This window comes from Strix aluco, chromosome 1 (genome assembly GCF_031877795.1).
Source record: "Strix aluco isolate bStrAlu1 chromosome 1, bStrAlu1.hap1, whole genome shotgun sequence".
Classification (NCBI taxonomy): Eukaryota; Metazoa; Chordata; class Aves; order Strigiformes; family Strigidae; genus Strix; species Strix aluco.
In genome coordinates, this window is record NC_133931.1 from 137902672 (window position 1) to 137923483 (window position 20812).

A 20812-nucleotide genomic window follows, 5' to 3' on the forward strand; every position below is an offset into this window, starting at 1 on the left:
GAAAACTCTAGTGAGGTCATTTGACTTAGTTACAACGTAAAACAACATAGCCTCCAGTGATTTGAAAATTTCTGATCTGTGTCTAAACAACTTTACATCCCTATTTAGAATAAAGAATATGCAAACAATATGTTCTCTCTTGCTTTCCATTTTAATTAGGCTGGAAAGTCTTACCGGGGCCATCTGGTATGTGCACAGTTGGGCATCCCTCAGCTGACTTGAGAATGAACTGTTACTGTTATGGTCTGTTATGGTGTAAAACTAAACTATCATTCAAAGTCCATAAAGGCATAGGCGATACCCCTTCCTAAACCAGAATGTTAAAATTATACCAAACCAGACATGTCTGAAAATTGTTCTGTATTTCTTAAGGGTTTTTACCTCTGCAAAGGCACCTGTTTGAAGGGAGAGAGAAGCATTTCTTCCTTTTGTTCAGTGCCTCGCAGATGCCATCACAAAGAGTGACTTAAACATCTAAAGATGGTGAGCATCCAAGGTATAATCCAGCTGTATGCACAAGGCTCTGTCTGAGGCCCAGGTGTCAAGGGCACAAGTGGTGCTAATATTTTCTGCACATACTCCACACTGGACTTTGTTTTATCCTTCATGAGAACCATACTGTATACAGTTCAGACAGTTGAGTAAATTTGTTCATCACCATTTTAAACATATTTTCAGGTAATTTTACAACATAAAACTAAGAGGAGTGAAAAAGATCCCAGCACTTTAAGTTTATGATCAGTGAATATTTTGGAAAGCACAGACCTCATAGTCAAACAAATACTGAAAATAATTAGTGTGTTTTGCCCTCAGGGGCATTGCTTTTAAATCTTATCCAGTTTACCCTGCTCTTGGCATTCTGCTGCTGACATCAAATGGACATTTTGTAGTTAGTTACCTAGCCTGTGTCGTAGATGTATGTGTCCCAGAGGAAGCTAACCATATAAAAGCAGCTTAGCAAAACCAGCAAGTCATTTATAATGTGTCTCCAAATACCTGCTGGCTTTTGCAATAAAATTCCAATGGCAATCACCACAGCTTCCAGAGTGCTGCAGAGCCTGCTTCTGTTTTGGATGGTGAAGGGGATGTGTAGCTCTAGCTCTTTTTTGTCACTGATGTAAAACTGAAGCACACCTGCAACAAGACTTAAAAAATTCCTTTAAAAGCCGGGGGGGGGGGGAGTGATGATATATATGCATCTGTGTATATGTATATATGCATATATTTATTACCACTTTAAAAACATTGGATCCAAGTATCATTTAGGGTATGTTAAAATCAGTGATGTTGGGCTGATATACACAGATGGTGTGCATCTGACCTATAATTGCTAGTCATTTGAGTTTGATTAAGCAAACTTTTATATGTGGTTTATAGGCAGAAAGTTAAAGTCGAAAATTTTGAAGGTAGCCTCTGGTATTGAATGAATAAGCCACAGATTTATGGCACTGTTTTAGAAGGGCTGTAGCTCCTTCCTTGACCTTCCCAATTCAGTGTGGTCACTTTGTGTCTTGCGATGATGAGATGCCTGGTGTAGCATAGCTTCTCCTGCCTCAAACCCTGAAACAGTGGCAGGGTGCTCAGCTGTAGGCAGCCAAACCAAGGTTTTCCAGTTGAGCGCTTATGATTACATGCCACAATACCTGTATTAGCATTTGTTGTGCCATCCTTGAAAGAGACTGTAGATCACCGTAGCCCCTTTTCTTTTTTTCTTGTTATTTTCTCCAAGAAAAAGACATCATGCTTATTTTAATCCAGAATGGCCAGACATGTCTGGCCAAGAAACAAATTCAAGGCGGGATTTCACAAGACAGCTGAGCTGTGCTCTGACACTCAAGGCAGCCAGTTCAACTCCCTGAATCAGTAGAAAACTAATTTAGGAAAACAAAGGATTGGTTTTCTTTCAGGTTAGTAAATTTCAGATACTTGTCAGAGAATTGCAAAGGAGAAAGAAGGGCCGTACACCTTGTGAGCACTGATCCTTTAAGGAGGAATGACTCATTTAGCTGGTTAGCTGGTAATCTCCTCCTTGAGTTTTAAAGAGTAAAGTTAAATCTACCCAAATCCCTTGAAAGGCATTGAAGAGGACACTGTCTATAAAAGTCAACATGCCCCACTGACCCAGGTGTGCTTTCTGATGAGATCTATCTAATAATCAACTCCCTAACAGTAGGAAGTTGGGACTACATCACCATGGTAAGATATGACAGCAGACCAGTTTTATGAGGGGTATAGAAAGAGAAACATTTCTGATTTGTTAAGCACACTGGGTTGTGGTTTTTTTCAAATTTGCAGTTGTCTTATATAAATAAACACAACTGTGTTGCATGCTTTGGAGTTAAATGAACATGAACATGTGCTTTCATTTGAATTTTACCTTGACTTGCCTTGAATGAAGTGCAACTTCATGGTAAGTAACTAGCAGGAGGGCATTATTTATATAACAGTGTGACAAATCTCTGTGCTGGAGCACACTGGGTCCCTCCAGAGGATCGTTAAAGTGACAGCACTATTCCAGCTGCATGGACCAGTTAAAGATCTGGTATCACAGTTTCTGAGAGAAGTTTCTTCCAATAGAAGGTGGTGACCATAAAACAATTCAATTTGTAGCAAGATAGTGAGATTCATGTTTGGACTCCAGGTCTCCTCAGGAAGTATCTCACAGCAATTAGCAAAGCAGACAGTTCTGGAAAGAGCTTGCATTTGTTGCTCCTGATAATTTATACTGACGGTTATGTGAGCCCTGACAAGTGAGTAATGGGAGCAGACAAACTGACAGTGCTCAAAACAAGGTAGTTGGGTCAGTCTGAACACTCAGCTTAGGAAAATATTGACCATTGTGTGTTCAACATCACAGGAGGAGACAATGTAAGAAATGGCTGGGACAATGACTGGAGCTAGAACGCATGAGTTTCTGTTCCTTACTTCATGCCAATCACCTTGACTTGTCCTGTGCAGTGGATCATGATTATTCATGTGTGTTCAGTCCTTGTTTGAGGGAGAACTAGGTCCATGGTATTCAAACTGCTGTTGCAGAATCAGATGGCTAATGGTATTAAAATAGTCATGATCAAAGGGACTATGACAGTCGTAAATTAGTGGATGTCTGTGACCTTTCTGCATAGATGAAAAGCATCTCTGTGCCCTTTACAGTTGAATTCTGTAGTTTCTTCAAGGAGATCTTGACAACTGCTTTTTGCTCTGACTTTATGCAATGCTTAGCATAACAGTACTGATGCTGCCTGTTTCTGGATCAGTTACTACAAATAGCACAGTAATAAATCCCTTTACATATATTGGCCTAAATTATCTCCTGACCTTCAGCTGCATCCTATCAGCATCAGAATAAAAATCTCCACAGTACAGCATTTTCACTGTTTACATCAATATGCAAGATGTGCAAAGAGGTGGAAGGAGGTGTAATAGAAGAGTAATGAAAGACAAAGACAGGGTTATAGTATTATGTGTTGCCTTTAAAGTAATCTTAATGAGTCTTGATGTTAATGTGACAGTAAAGGGGGAAACAGTAAACCAGTCTTCAAAAAGTAAAAACCAAAACAAAGCCAAAACCCCCAATGATTGGAACAGAAAAAAAGGAAAGAATTTTGAAGACTGAGATTTTTGGATGCCATCACTTTAATGTCTGTAGGTATTTTGTAGGTACTTAAACCTTTTAAACTTTCCAGTGATCCTCTCCTTCACTAATTAAGCTAATTACAAATAGGACCACAGGCAAGATTATGCAAGCTAGACTTTAATTACTGTATTGTGCTCAGAAATGATTGATTTTCTTGAGGGCAGTACTAGCCACAGAGGAATATTTTCCAGAATTGTATATGAAACAAACAAGGCTAGAAAAAGGAATCCATATTTTCTTATTATTGCATTCATGCATGGAAACTGTGAGGCATCTTCCACTAAATCAAACACAGGAAAAAGAAATAACTCCAGAATGATGAAGAGTCATTCTGGTTTTTATTAGTCTGTGACTTGAGACAATGTCTGACATTAGTGTTTATTTCCTTTTAAGTCAAGTTGTTTTGCAAAATTTTGTGGGCCATAGCTAATAACATCATACAGGAACTCTATAACTAACCTCAGCAATAATTTTTCTGTGTGTTACTCTGTACTGTGCTGGCTTCCTCTTAGAATTTGTGCAAGCACTTTTGTGCTCATTGTAATCTTAGTCATGTGCTGCCAGTATTTCAATAAGTACCTCCCACAAAAATGTTCCTGTGTACTGTATACCAAAAGCTGCATCCTTCCCGATCACAGAAAAGGAGGAAATGAAAACTGGAATTTTAAGTTCCTTTTCTAAAAAAAGAGAAAAAAAAAAGCTTTTTGGTATAGGCAATTTAGTATAGTTAAATATAGGGAAATGGTGTGGGTTTTGGGAGTGTATTTTGTCAGCATTTGCAAGACTACGTTCCTAAAAGTGTAATGCTTGGTGACATAAAAGCAGTAGAATACAGGTGAATGTGGCTATATAAGATATTTTACTAGGTACAGTGGAAACTATTATTACTACGCATAATGAAGGGCCAGAGCATCCTCAGCCTATACACACCTTTTAATAAGTCCCTTCGGCCTTAATGAGAAAAAGAGAGAGCTAGCAGCACTATTCTAAGTTAATGGGTATCCCTGAGCACAAGAATAATTGGACTTGAGGGAAAAAAATGTATGCAAAGTCCGTACCTTATATGGAAGCTTGTAGGTGGGCCCAGGTTCACGATTTCTCATTTAGATTAACTAGCCTGGAATGCTATTTTCCTATACTCAGTGATATCCATTTTGAAAGAACCAGTCTGCTAGAGTTAATCTGAAATTATACAGTTACAAGAAAACTGTTCACTTTGGGAATGATCCAATTACATAGTGAAATATGAAATAAGATTTCAATTAATAAAAAGTGATCAAAATTCTCATTGCTGTACATTCTGGAATGCACTTGACATTACCTAGAAAAGACTCTTGGATTATTTAAATGTTGTCTTTTGTCAAGACAAACTTTTTGATCACATGTTACACAGTCTTGGGTCTTACTTGCAGTTAGATATTACATAGAGAGACAAAGGAATTCCTGTATCAATGGCTTTGTCTGCTAAAGATATTTCCCAGCTTTTATTTTTATTGTCTATATGTACATTGCCAAGACTGAAATAAAAGAATTACAGCAGTCAGGTTTTCTACAAAAGCATCCTGTCTCAGAGGTGCACTGGTAATTGAATAAAATCATACATAGCTGATCTTGTAGCCCCTCGTGCTTTATGGCCTACGGCTCTTCTCTTGTAAAGGTCCATCCCATATCTGCACATGTTGTGAGGGTATCACTAACCCCTCACATGAGTGCACCAACAGTGAGGAGGAGTGTACTTTCATAGAATCATGGAACGGTTTGTGTTGGAAGGGACCTTAAAGATCATCTTGTTCCAACCCTCCCTGGCATGGGCAGGGACACCTTCCACTAGATCAGGTTGCTCAAATCCCCGTCCAGCCTGGCCTTGAACACTGCCAGAGAGAAGGCATCCACCACCCCCATAGTAAAGAAAAACTGTCTCACCACCCTCATAGTAAAGAATTTCTTCCTTGTATCGAATCTAAATCTATCCTCTTTCAGTTTAAAACCGTTACCCCTCATCCTATCACTACACTCCCTGATAAAGACTCCCTCCGCATCTTTCCTGTGGGGCACCTTTAAGTACTGGAAGGCTCCTGTCAGGTCTCCCTGGAGCCTTCTCTTCTCCAGGCTGAACAACCTCAACTCTCTCAGCCTGTCCTCATAAGGGAGGTGCTCCAGCCCCCTGATCATCTTCGTGGCCTCCTCTCGACCCACTTGAGAAGGTCCATGTCATTCTTACACTGGTGTTACTGATTGTTACTGATTTGTTATTAATTTGAGTCGATGATTTTTGGTGATTTTGATAAGAAATGATTACGACTAATCAATTAAAGGGAATCTCACATAAATGTCAGTTTTTACAAAAGATAGTGATGTAACGTTTTAAGCAGTCATAGAGATGTTGTGTTTAGTTTAAAGTAACCATACAACCAGTTATGCTGCTAGACAAGGTACCATTGTTAGACTGTTTCGTAAGGATGATTTACAGCCCTGTAGACTAGGTGTTTTAAAAGTTGTATTGTGAAAGGGCCTCGAAGCATGTTAAAATTGCAATGTGAGCCAAAGTCCCTGAGTCAAGGACATTGGGGTCTTTCTTTTGAGTCAGTAGTCCATGGTGGTTGCAAAAGCAGCCCCCCGACTCATTTCAGGACTCATGTGCGCATGACAGGAAAGAGGTGGGAAAAAGAAAATGAGTTACGGGAATTATCATGTTTATGCATGACAACTTGATTAATATGTATTACTGTATCCTATACAATCAGCATGTTACATGAGTGAGGTGTGCATTGTTGGTGAGATGACTCCCCTGCACACCCAGCCATTAATAAAGGAGTGTCTGCTTATCTACATCAAATTGGTGTTGATAAATTCTTTTATCCCATTTTGATGACACTGGGGCCCCAAAGCTGGACCCAGGACTCCAGGTGCGGTCTCACAAGAGTGGAGTAGAGGGGGAGAATCATCTCCCTCGACCTGCTGGCCACACTTCTCTTGATGCAGCCCAGGATACAGTTGGCTTTCTGGGCTGTGAGTGCACATTGCTGGCTCGTAGTCAGTTTTCCATCCACTAATACTCCCAAGTCCTTCTCTGCGGGGCTGCTCTCAATCCACTCATTGCCCAGCCTGTATTTGTGCATGGGATTGTCTCGACGCATGTGCAGGACCTCGCACTTGACCTTGTTGAACTTCATGAGGTTCACACGGGCCCACCTCTCCAGCCTGTCCAGGTCCCTCTGGATGGCACATCCCTTCCCTCCAGCATGTCGACCACACCACACAGCTTGGTGTCATGAGCAAACTCGCTGAGGGTGCACTCGATCCCACTGTCCATGTCGCCAGCAAAGATGTTAAACAGTGCCAATCCCAACACCTAAGGAATTTCACTCATCACTGCTCTTCACTTGGACATCGAGCTGTTGACTACAACTCTTTGAGAGCAACCATCCAGTCAATTTCTTAGCCACTGAGTGGTCTTTCCAACTTAGAGACAATGATGTCATATGGGACAGTGTCAAATTCTTTGCACAAGTCCACGTAGATGACGACAGTTGCTTGCACATTCCCATGTGCACTTTCTCCATGTCCAGTGAGATGCATAGATCCCATGTACATAGGATGCCCACAGTTTGGTTAGGTGATGGGTATGTGTCTGGTTACATGGCAGAAAAAATGATCAAAGTATACAGCCTGTAAATGCTTCTTGTGAAGAAGTTGTGAACCTTGCTGTAGCCAAAATACCAGTATTTCTTAACATACTGCTTCATGATAAGCAATGACCAATGGATAAGGCCTGAACTAGAGTTTGGAAAAATCCTGGAGGTAATCTTTGGGTGACCTTGAAAAAAAAGATTATCTACCTTCGCTTTACTTCTTGTGCTTTTCCTCACTTTCCATTATTGGAGATCACTGCACAATAGAACTTCAGCATCAAACAAGCCATTGATGTAGTAGAAATTGATAACAATAATAATCATCCAAGTAATAATTATTCAGGTAATAATAACCTCTCTTTTTCTCCTCTCTCCTCTTTTACCTTCTCCTCCTCTCCAGACATACTTTAGAGTAGACAAAAATAAACTGTGAAGAGGGTCTGAAATGTGTTGATTGGCTGTTAATATCTTGTAGTGGTTTTAATTACTGTATCTTCCACGTACGGTATTATGTTATATTTTCCTTCCCTGGTGAAGTATCGTGATATGAATGTCAGTAGGCGTGCAATAGACCCACATAATATCCATCAGCATTTCTCCTAGATTCTAACACGCCAAGTTTCTGTGCCAGCAGTGCTTACCTTTATGCAACCCAATCTCCAAAGCATAATCCTACTTGTAAAAAGTCTTTCAAAAGAACAAAAGCCATGTGAGGTTAAAAGCACTGTTAAAAACAGGAGATTGGCCTCAACTTCTGCGCTGCTGTGAAATTTTTTGGCTTAGTTCATTAAAAAAAATGTATAAAATAGCAAGAAACCAGGAACCTGTGAGAATACATCTTTTGTCTAGGGTCAGAAATGATCCTTCATCTTTGACTTCTGTCTATTAACAGACAGGACTATCACATTTCTGTGTTTTCTTTTGACTTTTGTCTGGATATATTTTTCTCTCCTGCCTTCAAAGTTATGCGTGGGCAGATTTTTTGGCTGGGGCAGCCTGTGTCCAGGTTGTTTTCAATCTCATCAGTGGCCAGATCCTGGATTTCATTCCTGAGTAGAGAGCCAAATGAAGGGCTGGGATCAGCCACTGTGGTGCTAAAGGGAGAGCATCACACATGGCTGACCAAGGTCTAGCAATAGATAACACCAGGGTTTATAAAAACCCAGCAAGGACCCCTAGGGCTGTGAGGTGGTGGGCATGGGACAGTTGAGAGCTGGAGAGAAGCTCACAGGTGGTAGAAATCCTGGGGAGTCAAGGCTGTTGGAGGTGAGGGTCCAGTTTAGGAGGAGCTTTGGAGGAAGGAGAAAATGCGGAGGGTTGGGCGTCAGAGGAAATGGGGGTCTCAGAAAATACCAGGACCCAGAGTGGTGGGCAAGGGAGGGCATCTGAGATGTGAGGTGCAGTGAGTGTCCACGCTGAATGACTGCCAGCCAGGTCAAGAAGAGGACACCTCTGGGGAGAGGGCAAGAGGTTTTGAAGGGATGAGCAAGCCTGGGAAGGCAGGCTGGCAGCATGGGTGGCAAAGGGGTTTGTGCAACCAAGGCACTGATGTGAACTCTTCTAACCAGCATCTGCAGTGGGAAATGTGCACGAGACAGCTCCCACGCAAGTCTTCACAGCTCACTCTCATTCTCCCCATCTCAGCTCACCATCATTTTTGCTTTATGGAGCAATATAGGCCTTTTACAGGCAAATAAAAAATGAGGAAAGGGCAAGGTCCATTTAGTTTTTCTACAGTAGTTTGATATGTTTGATACCTTGACGTGCAGGGTATATGCACTGCCACTGAAGTAATCTTGCTGGCTGGAGGCCTCCAGGTAAAGAGACTTGTTTGTATGTATGAAAATGGAGCTTCTGACCTAAAACCTTTAACGATGCTTGCAGGCATATGGAGCCAATTCAGATTTCCATTTCTGTGAGATAATCCCCTGGCACTAATGACTAAGGTCTGTAATTTATTCAGCAAAATGTCCCAACTCCTTCTTGCTTTGTGACGTCTTCTTGCTGGGGCTTCAGGGCTTTGGGATTTTTTATTCTTTTTTTAGACTTGATAATCCTATTTAACCCTCCTGCAAATGGGACCCCAGGGAGAGCTTTTCAGTTACACACAATTAGTTTTATAAGCAGTATTATTAAACCATCCATTAGCTATTTTTTTTCAACTCCTTTATTAATAGCAATAGAGGCTTTTGTATGAAGAATAGAAGGTGGCAATATATGAAATCGTTTCAGATTCTAATAATAACATTTCCTGCTTGTGAGTAGAATTAAGAAATTAGCTTTCTTGTCTGAGATTTTGTCTAAAATCTACCACTCCTTTCCCTCCTCATCCTTTCTCCCCTTCCTATTTTTCCCTCAGATGCACGAAATAGGGCTACGCTGGATCCTGAAAGGAAGAAATATCATGGGGCAGGGCCAGTCCTGAGGAGTCTATCTAGGTTGCCGTCCCCCTGCCTGAAATGCTCCCCCATCAGTGTCCCCACTGCCAGAGGCAGCCAGTCGGAGGATCACGGCTCAGTCCAACCAGCTGCTCTTAGCACTTGAGGCCACGGACCAGGAGAGAGGCCACAGTTGTTGCTGAATAAATTGTCAAGCTACCACCTTGGCTGGGGCAGAATGGAGGTGGGGTGCTAGAAAGGAGCCTAACGGGATGTGTGAAGACTGGGCAAGTCTCTTGTTTATAAAAGCACTGGGAAAGTCAGGGTGAGAGCAGACGCCTGCCCACCCCAGCCCTGCATCTCCAGAATAGTGTGAGAAAAAGAGTGAGCACAGGATAATATTTGTCCCTGCTGCATTTTCAGTATCCAAGTCTGTGTTGTATGAAACTGGTGGCTATACACAAACCATCACATCCACAAGGCGTTTTTTTCCATTAATTTGACTAATTGCCTTTTGCACCCATTTACACTTTTGCCTTCGACCATATCCTGTAACAACGCATTCCCCAATTCCTCACTGTATGAAAAAGTACTTTCACTTATATTTAAACCCATTGCTTGATAACTTCATTGTTACGAGACATACTGAGCAGTCATTGCTTATTCACTTCCTCCTTGTCACTCCTGATTCCCTTTGTTCTCAGGATATTGTATTTGACAAGGCTGTATTTTAGATCTTGTTCTGAATTTACCACAAACGTAATGTTTAAAGCACTGAAGTTGTGGAGTGGAGCCGAATGCACTTTGTCTTTTTCTGCTCTCTTGGGACTATTGTGCTGCCATCCCTATTCCTGGCAGGCCAGTTCATTTACATTTTAAAACCTGAGATTTAGAATGGATATGTAAATTGACCTTCCAGTCGGCATAGTAGCTCCTACTACTTAGTTTTATATTAAAATCCTAATCATAAATCTAGGATTTAAGATATTGGCTGTATTCCTGACCAATTTGTACTGAAAGGTTTGTAAGTAAAAATTTGATTTGAGAAAACTGAAATAAATGTTCAATTAAAACCAATCAACAGTGTTATTTCTTTCTACTGAAGGTTCAGAAACTTGTGTTAGTTTTGACTGACCTTTTCAAAGATTAGCCTTTTCAAACTTACTTTCATGATTCTTCAACAAAAAAAGAGAAAATACAAGAGCATATTCTTTTGAGGCGGTCTAGCTTCCACACACAGCCCTCTTCTCCAGAGTGACTTAATTCTGTTTCTGGAAGCAATATAAGCAAATTACTTTTGCTTATGAACATACTAAAAGGAGTGTACATTCATCTTTTTAACACACGGAATTTTTAAATGAAGAAAAATGTGCATAAAGGCATTGCTCATTTCCCTGGTATTAACAGAACCACAATCTTTCACCCTGTGGCCATCTTCCTCTTCTCTTTTTGTCTTACAAAAGCAAAATAAAATCCATGTAAGATTCTAGTGGACAATATCATTTTCCTTTATTTTGTTTAAAAATATATACTGTAAGTTAAAAAAAATATATAATATATATATACACATTGGCAACAAATATAAAATGGCACTTTGTGTACTAAGAATAATCACAGGTATTTTGAACAACTATATCCCATACTGTCTGCAGACATTTATTGGTAGCAGAACTATCAAGAACAATGGTTATCACTCACACTGGATTAACATTTTCTTTTCATCGCTCCAGTTGTACTAGGGACAATGCAGAGAATTTAATGGACTGGTCAGAGTCTCACACTAATGTGCAGAATACCATTTGCTACATCCTCTTCCAGAAGGGGCACAAAATCCAACACCCTTACTCTCCATTTTATGGTCTCTTCTCAGGCAATTTGCATAGCTATGACACAAACAAAACAAAACAGAAAAGCTTTATATTCCTATTTGGTTCAGTTGTCCATAGTTGAACAAGCTATTAGCTGATGAAAAAGCAGGATCACTGGGTTTAGCTGGGAACATGCTATTGCCATCCGCAGTTCTAAACAATAGCCTTTATTATTTAGTAGGTTATTGTCAGCTGGATCACTTACTGAGTCCAGAAGTACTTTAGGAATAAGTCTTTAGAGTCAACTCAACACAAGAAAATAGAGTTGCTCCTTTGGAGCTGCTTAGTGTTTGCTTTTCACACAGCTTAGGTTTACAGGAAGAATTTACAAAAATCAGTCATTTTCACAAAAAAAAAGACTTAAGAGACACTTGCCCACTTCTCCTAAATTTTCTGGCCTCAGTAGGAAGAAGAATGGCTGATGTCTCCTCTCCTTTTCTTCCTTGGATGATTCCCCAGAGAATGCCCCTCAACCTGCAGCTTGCTCTTGGCATCCCACCTGCTGCCTGGAGAATGGCTCAGGGAGTAGCCCTTTACTTATATTTTAAAAGAAACTTCCTTTTCCTTCTCTAAACCTCTGCTTTCCAAAAAAAGCAAGTGAAACTTAAGGAACTGAATCATTCCCCAAACCCAGCTGGAGGACTGGAACTTATGTGGGGAATAATTTGCCTCTTCTTGCCTGTCTTGACTGTGATTAATTCAGAAATATGTCATTGCACTGTGCCATTAAATGGCATGGAGCTCAGATGCCTCTGCACTGTCACAACAGGAATGGCTTCCAACTTCATTTAAAAAACATCATTTCTAGCATGAGTGACAGCTAGATTTTCTTTACTGCAACCCACTGTGGAAGGTGTCTGCCCCATTCAGGTGCTGCTACACCCCAGGGGACCATTTTTCCAGTCTTCATGGGTAGGTGGAATCATAAAGCAATCAGTGAGCTCACAAGCTTTTCGTTTGCTTAAGAAACATACCTATTCAGAGGTTAGAAGGATAATGAAAGGGTTTTTTTTTTCTGCCTACACATACAAAGGGAAATGGAACTGGCTGACAGAGCTCTTTTCCCCAGGCTACACAAAGAAATTGGGAAACCTGGAAACAGAGGGTCATTTAAGGCAAGGACCACGGACTAGTATTTTTCCTTGTCTCCTCCCAAGGAGTTGTTAATCTCATCCCACTTTGAAGAAACCCAAGAAGGTATGTGTGCTAGCTCATGGGAAAGCTGCTCTCTCTTGACAGGGTGGGAGGAAAGGAGAAAAGGTCAAGAACAGAGTGTGTTTACCAAAGCCATGTGCTCCTAGCTTTGTGTTGCCTCTGAGTGCAGCTGCTTCCACTCTCAGCTGGCATTTTGTGGTTTTGAATACTAGAGCACTAAATAAAATATGGGGGTTTAATACCTTTTCTTTTAATATAGCCAGTGTGGGCTGCTAAAGTAAACAGAATATTGCACGAGTGCACATTTCATTCATATGAGCAGAAGCTTAAAGCGAAAATGGGGAGTGCAATTAGCAACCAAAGACCACAGTCAAAGGCCCTGGAGTACGGCACAACTACAAACAGATATAAATTCCCTTTTAAAGAAATATACTTGGAGGACCAGTTGCATAATTCTACAAGCTAAGGAGAACACTGACTCACTAAGTCAATATTTGCTAAATCTGTTGGGCCAAATTCAACTCTCGTTCAAGACAGAAAAAACTTTGCTGTTGTTTCACAGCAATGAAGGGGCCTGGCCATGAGAATAACAGGCAGCTGTCTCTACTCCCTGAGCACTTCTCTTCCCAAGTTCCTGATCACTGACCACCTTCTCAATATGGGTTGTCCTTCAGGCTTGAAAGCTTTGGGCAGCTTATCCTTAATGTTTGGTAGAATCACACAACTATGGGTGCATCTGGTAGCTTTTCCCCCTTTTCTGACTAGCAGTAATAACAGGAGAATACAGGACTGAACTAAGAAATGAATTTCTTTTTCGATAGGGCGTGTAGTAAACACACACTTACTGAAGGTAAGAAATTAAGATGAGCAAAGAAAGGATGAAAGCAGAGACCTGTCTTCAAAAGCAGGAGTATGCTCAGTTACTTATCTGTTGCAGGTTAACAAAAGAGGAAAAAAAAGAAAGAAAGAAAGAAAAAAAGTGGCTTAACAGGGCTTTAAGTAAGGAAGCATGGCCTGCTGGGATGCATGAAGATTATCTGGTGAGAGAACAAACATAGTGAAGCTGAAAGATTTGCTCTGTGATCTCCTCTGGTATTTCAGCTCTTAGGGAGCAAAAGAAGTATTTTGCTGCAGTTTTAAGCAGGGAGATGGTGTGTGACCTGTTGTTGCACCACTGCAAAATCCTGTTCAGGTTTCACAGTCTCTGCTATGAGCAGGGTCTAAGGTGAAAGCAGCAGCAGTCTGGGAAACCTACCAAGAATTTTCCCTGGGAGTATGCAGTGGTACATGTAAGTATGATTTTAAAGAATTTATTTTAATTTAATGTCTATTTTTATTATTTATAATTTTAATATTTGATTTTATCATTTTACCTTTAAAGCCTATTTTAAAAAGAACCAGTATGCACCTTTTCCTTACCCAGCAGCCCAAAAGAGAAAGACAACAGACACTTTCTCCCTTTTTGGGTGCTTCACTACCTGCAAGAAGGAAGGAACAGCTGGTCTGTGCACTGCATACAGATAACAAGATATTCTATATTTCTCTGCAGCTCTTTTTTAAAACTGCATGGGGCAAGATATAAAATAGGTGCTAGTACCTGAAACAACAGGGAACTCTGATAATGACTCCTTTTTCTCCACCTTTCCTTGATCAGCAAAAACAATTCCTGCTCTGTGGGCTGAATTCCTCATTCTGTTGCAAATTGGGAGCCAGTCCACTGAAGCCAGATAACTTGCATGCATGTTAATTCAGTTATGCCCTGATGCTAAAGGTTCTTTTGGTGAGTGAGCTTTCCTATCACTGGAACCAGTGCTCTTTCCTCAGCCTCCTTCCTGAGCTATGCATGCTTTGGTAAAGCTTAATGAAAGAAGAAAGCAGGTTTGAGGAAAGGGAAGGGGAAGAAAAAAGTTTAAAAGTACTGTTTTGATTTAGAATCACAAAACCTCCCTTCTTAGTAGAGATCAGGTAAGACAACAGTGGAAGCACAGGTTCTGGACTGAAATGGTACTCCTTTGTGGTACTCCTGAAAGAATTTGGCTTTGTCTTGTCAGCAGCAGGTGATGGCAGAATGCCAATTTTCTTTTCAACTAGTTGTCATGAGTATATGTTTTTTCTGACTGAATATTGAACAAAGGTGCTCAGAATGGCTTTAACCTTTTAGATCTACCTACTTAACTAGAAATATATTTAACATCTTATGTTTAAAAAATGAAGCTAGTTAGCCTGTAGCTATTATTCAGCCTGTATTTTCCGTATTTATATTAAGCTACTCAGTAATTGGAAGATTTTTATTGATAGCATCTAAGCAGGGCTCTTTTTAGAACATTTGACTAATGATATTTAATTGCTCCATAAATAAATGTATCTAAAGAGCACCCCACTGTTAACTTTTTTTGAGAAAATAATAGCCATCACCCATATTCTTCATACAGTAAGGGAGAAGACAATGATCAACAGAAGCATGTATGAACTGTCTACAGCCCTTGTACCTACAAAGCCAGTCTTCCCTATTTACCTATTTAATAACAGCAGCGTAGGAATGGAGGCATGGACAGTGCACACCAAGAAGGCTTTCTGAATTTCCACTCGGCAGAATCTAGACAAATTTGCTGGAATTTAAAAAAAAAAAAAGACACAAACCCTCTTGAGTTACATCAACAAACCTATCAAAATCAATCACCTTTGACCATTAAATTGCCTGTCTCTCTTCCACTCTTCAATAAAGACACCAGAAGCTCTTTTGGAAGGCCTGAGCAGCATACACATATTTTTCCAGGTGTAAATAACTGTTGAATTCCTATTTTGTGATAAAATGAGATTAATTTTGTCCCAGTTGAGGACAAAAGAATCCTAAAGTTTTTCTCTAGGCTATCCTGCACCCATTGGCTTAGAGTTGAGTGTTTTGGGCACCAATTAAAATAATGTATTAAATATTTAGATTTTAATACCTCACTGAAAACAATGTAAACCTAGGCCCCACAGGGTGAACTCATCCATGCATAGTTCTGTTCTCCACCTAGAAGTCAGTGCAATCAGAAATAGCTCCTTTTAGAAACTACCCTATAGAATTCAAGTCATTTTTGTTGACCTCACTAGTTTAATCCCCCACTCTTTTCTTATTTACTCAGTAGCCATTAAGAATCTCTGGCAATCTATAGCTGAGAACTGTGATGCTAGACCCAACTTCAATGCAGGTAAAATAAACTGCATTCTGTCCTGCTCTGCAAGCATCACTGAAACACAACTATCAGCAGTACAGTTTCCCAAGAGATTTTTCCAAAAACATATCTTGGTGTTCTATTCTTCCTCCTCCATTTTGGAGAAGGCACTTGCCCTTAACACATCCATGCAGTTCACAAGAATCAACGTTCCAGTTAACTCTCGCCAATGTTTTGTTACTGGGTTTTTCATTTTATCCAAGGCTGATTGCAGGTCTTGTAAGACGTCCCTGTAACTGTCTCCATAATGGGCAGCCCACGTGTAGAGAAAGTCATATGCAGGTTTCCACATCATCTGAAAATAAAGGGAAAAAAAAAATAAAACCATTTAGTTTTAGAAATAGAATTATTGAGCAAAAGATAGCTAAATCTTTCCAGTGGTAGAAAAGTCATCAAAAAGAAAAAAAGTGTTTGATCCCTAGCCATGCATGTTGATATAAAAAACTCCAGTAACCTTATGTACTTCATTTATATGAAATTCTCAGATTCTTAGAGGGGTAAATAATGGAAAGATAAATTCTTCATTCATATGATTATCACTAAGTCAAAATACATCCCTGTCTGAAAGTATAATTCAAAGAAAAGGGGTGGAAGGAAAACACTTTTCCCCTTCATCATTTTTGCAATGCATACGCCCCATGGCAGTTTCCCTATTTGGAGTTTGGCTGTGCTTTTGATGGTTAATGACTCCGTTTGTCTCATCAATCAACATCCTACTGTCCTTCTACTTAGCCTGGAACTTTTAAACATGCTTCTTATCTTTACAAAAATATTTTCTGGTAACAGCAGCAGGAAGATATAAAATCTATAAAATATCTGTTTAAAAAAAGAAAATAAACCCAAACACTCCAAAAGCAGGAGAGCCAAAAGCTTTTATAATTAAATTTTTAAAATCAGGACATGCAATTTAAAAAGTGTCCTGCAAAAAGCAAAAGAAATTAAAATATAGGTTACCAGTGCTCCTTATTTCAAACTACGGCGTGTTTATTTTATGCCAAACAAATACATCCTTAGCAGGTGTAATTTGTCATTGGTCTAGTGACATTAATTAAAGTATGACAGCATAATTCAGATACAAAGCTGAACTTATATCTTTCAAAGTGCTGATGTCCAGAGGAAGTTTTCTCAGTTTACAAACAGATTGTTTTCCCAGCTGCTGCTTTTCCAAATTTAACCTGGGTTATCCACTTCCTAGTTTCCCACACCTCATTGGCAATAAAGGTTTCGCAAACAGCAATTGAGTTAGCAATTGCAGGGATGCTAAACAAAGCCACAAAGAAACCCACCACTTTCCTAAATGCTTCTGGCATTTGTTGTTTTAACAGAAACATACTTATGCATAGTAATAAAAGCATATGGACTGCTACATACACATTTTTATATATATACACAGAAGTGATCAGGAAGTCCAGATTTTTTTAACAACTTTTTCTTTTAGTGGAAAAGCAGTTTTCATGGTTCCAAAGCATAATTCAGGAGGAAATTGGTTATTTCCTCAATATAATCCTATTAATTTACAAATAATACACACCATAAAGCTCTATTTCCTTGATTTAAGCTTTATTTACTTGATCCCTTTAGGAACTGAGTAGCAGAATTTCTTTCCTCATAATTCTGAGCTTTTCTCCATATTTGGGCTAAGAACTTCAACTTACCCCAAGATTTATTCTATCATAGTTTCTGTAAACATCTCCCTCAACTTCTGCTGCCTTTCTCCCCCATATTCAAATGGCAAAACCCACCAAACTCATATTCTCAGTAGTGTCTCTCACAGTCTGACTAGCCTGGCTTCTGCCTTCAGTTTAAGTCATTAAAAAAGTGCCTGTGTTTTCAGTGAAGTTTCTCATTTCAGGTCTACAGCAGGGAAGGGTATCATCATTTACCCATAACAAATGGTGCCTACTTCTCGCTTTAAGCAAGTCTGTCTTAAATCATAACATTAAGGTTACAAAAGGAGGAAAGAAAAGTAACTTGGTGGTAGGTGGGAAGGAGAGTGCTGAATTCTTTCCTTTTATTAGACAGGCTATGTTGCAAAAGAAGTTTTTAATGTACTACTGTAAAGCCTAGGTATTACAAATTTTAATGAACTAAAGCAGTTGTCTACTGTTGTATTTATGCTGAGACCAAAAGTTTCTCTATTCCTAATTTTAGCTTGATAACCAAGGTAGCCAAAAGAGAAGCTGGGATTTCTTGATATTCTGCTGCTGGCTATGCCTTTTCTCTGTCTCCTGCTTCCTTTCCTTATATTGCTGTTAGACCAAGATATTTGAAGAATTGGGGTACAGCCTTCTGTCTTCACTAGAACGGGAAAAGACAGTGAGTATGAAAAGATGCTATGCTTTGATTTATGCTGAAGGTCAGTCTGACACTGTGCAATCAGAGAACTGGCTGAAATATGCCTAAAATACAAACCCTGTTTTCCTCTACTCTGTCACGCTGTTTTTTTTTTTTCCTGGGACAAAAGAAAAAAAAGGGGGGGAAGGGGGATCAAAAGCTTTATAAACTGGTCATCAGTGATGCATGATTAACTCAGCAATAACCTACACACTCAGCGCACTGAACTAACACTGCAAACCAGGCTTCTAAGGAAGGCCTTTCTCCATATCCACATACTCTAATGCAATGGGTGAATTGAATCGTATTTGACATTCCTGAATTATATCAAAGCAGATTTTCAGGCAAAATATTAAATCACTGCAACATCCTGGGCAAGTCTCATCTCAGCTGTGTGCATGAGTTTTCCCTCTGCTCCCATTGCCTCTGCTGAGTAGGTAATAATGATACCTACATCCTCTGTAAAGTGATTTGGAATTTACTGATGAAAAGCACTTCAGAATCTAGGCACCAATTGTATGTACCTCAGGTTGTCTCTGTGATCATCTGGGAGAATATTTCTCCCACTAAGAAAAATATTAAGTTTAAAAGCAGAAACATTTTTCAATCAGTCAATCCTCTTGACAGTAGAACAGTCCTTGATGGGTAACGAATTGGTTAATGTTTTCAGATAATCAATAATTAGTCAAAACCTATTACCCCCCATCTTTTCTTGGTTTTCTGTTTTCACACCAGCAACTACTATCCATGTGAAAGTTTTTCCATCAGAAAATTCCAGGCTGGGATAAAATGGTTTTAATCAGAGTTCTTTTATGCCTGCTAAGTAAATGTGATCATCAGCAATCATTCTGAAATTAGTCAGACTAATGCTAACCTTGCAGCAATGCTGGGGGCATCTCCACACAGTCATGAATTTACACTGCATTAACTACATTCGTTTTGCATCCCTGCTGAACAACACACACAAAAATTTATAAACAGAATATTGTTTTCTGTATGTAGAGGTTCAACTCACCAGAGCAGCAAGAAGTTCAAAGGTCAGAAGGAAGCACTGAAATTCAGTAGAAAGTACTGAAATTTAAGGTTAGATTCACAGGACAGTGAGGATGCTGAGTGTTCACGTGAGATACCAGTGTGAGAATCCTGGTGTGCTTTGAATTCACACCTGTGTTGACAAGCACTGTTATAAGACTCACACTAAACCAGTAAATTTCCCATAGGACCATCCTAAGACTTGAGAAACAACATAAAAATAAAGCAGAATTTTGATCTTTCTTTGCGTGTTGAATATTCTCTTAAAAAGTAGAACATGCTTTATTATTGGCTTTTATGATGAATTTGACTGTACTGTCTTCTCGCAGCAGACACTGTAACTGAAAGGCGGAGAATCTTGTAGGTGGTTTATCATAAAAATAATGTAAAAAACACTGGAAAGTAAAAAAATAAGGTGTATGAGGCAGAAGATGGATTACATGGAAATAGACACCCATTTAAAACACAACAAATATACTTTTTTATATATTTTTTTAATATAAAAATAAATAGGTATGGTACAGGAAAAAGAGCTTAAGACTGTTTTGGTTCTGCTGTCTGTTAGCTAAGGAGAAAACATTTCCAAATACCATGGAGACCAGTAGAGTTGCACATTGTTCAGGTATAATTAGGTTTATAATTCCTTCTGTAGAAAGCTGGGGTTTTGTCAGACAAACACAGAAAGCTTAGTAAGTAAAACAAAAGTCTAGGAAGTTAGACAAAGCACTACATAAGAGGGAAAATAAAAACCAGAAATTACAAGCACTCACATTCTGTTTGATTTTAGTATTTTAGAATAAGCTAGCGCAAAACCAGAGCCAATAACAGGGTGATTTTTTTTCACTGAAAAGAGAGTAGTATAACACGGATTGGTAGAGCTTAGAGTTTTATGAGAAAAAGATTTAAGGAGGAAGGTGCATCCAGGCACAAGTAATGTATCCAGAACAACTCAAAAAACCCCACAAAATATCTCAAAGAGAAAAGCAAGATCAGAGGAAGAGGGAGTGTTTGCAAACAGCAATGATAGAGATAATTTTGCAGGAAAGTTCAGAACTTTGTAAGTGAATGTGTGGAGTTTTGGTCAAATATTGATCAGGGCAGGGGGGAGGGGATAGCATTCAAAGAGAGTAAGAGGTGGTAGTTCACAATTAGAGCAGAAATCTCCTGAGAGTCATCACCAGGGAGATAAAACTGAGGTGAAAGACTCCCTGGATTCAGACTGTGGAATGAAGGATGCGTTTGGCAGGGAACAGGAAGAATCAGCTACAGGGAAAGAAAAAGGAAGAAAAAATTTATCTTGAGTAGTTGTGAACTTCTGAATGGGAAATAAAAATTCCTTTGGTACTGAGAGGTGAGAGGGGAGGAATTCAAGCTGGACCATGTGCATTACCTGAAATAAACAGGGGATAGATAATAAAGGCAGAGGGAGAGTCGAGCCTGAATGTAAGCACTCAAGGCAGAAAGGTCAGCCTGAGCATCATAAAAGAGGATGCTCAGGGTAAAATCCAGCCTGGGACCTAGAAGTCATTGGCACATAACTCTGTGGGGAACAGTGGTT

General features: G+C 39.6%; 1 protein-coding gene across 1 annotated transcript in view; it reads right to left on the reverse strand.

The window, feature by feature from the left end:
* Positions 1-11131: 11131 nt before the first annotated feature.
* Positions 11132-20812, reverse strand: part of MACC1 (MET transcriptional regulator MACC1) — a 48316-nt gene continuing 38635 nt past the window's right edge. The window contains exons 5-7 of the mRNA XM_074815023.1: positions 16070-16183; positions 15186-15279; positions 11132-11530 (exon numbers count right to left, since the gene is read on the reverse strand). Coding sequence (XP_074671124.1) covers positions 15190-15279; positions 16070-16183 — 204 coding nt within the window. The 3' untranslated portion in view covers positions 11132-11530; positions 15186-15189. The remainder of the gene's footprint in view (positions 11531-15185; positions 15280-16069; positions 16184-20812) is intronic.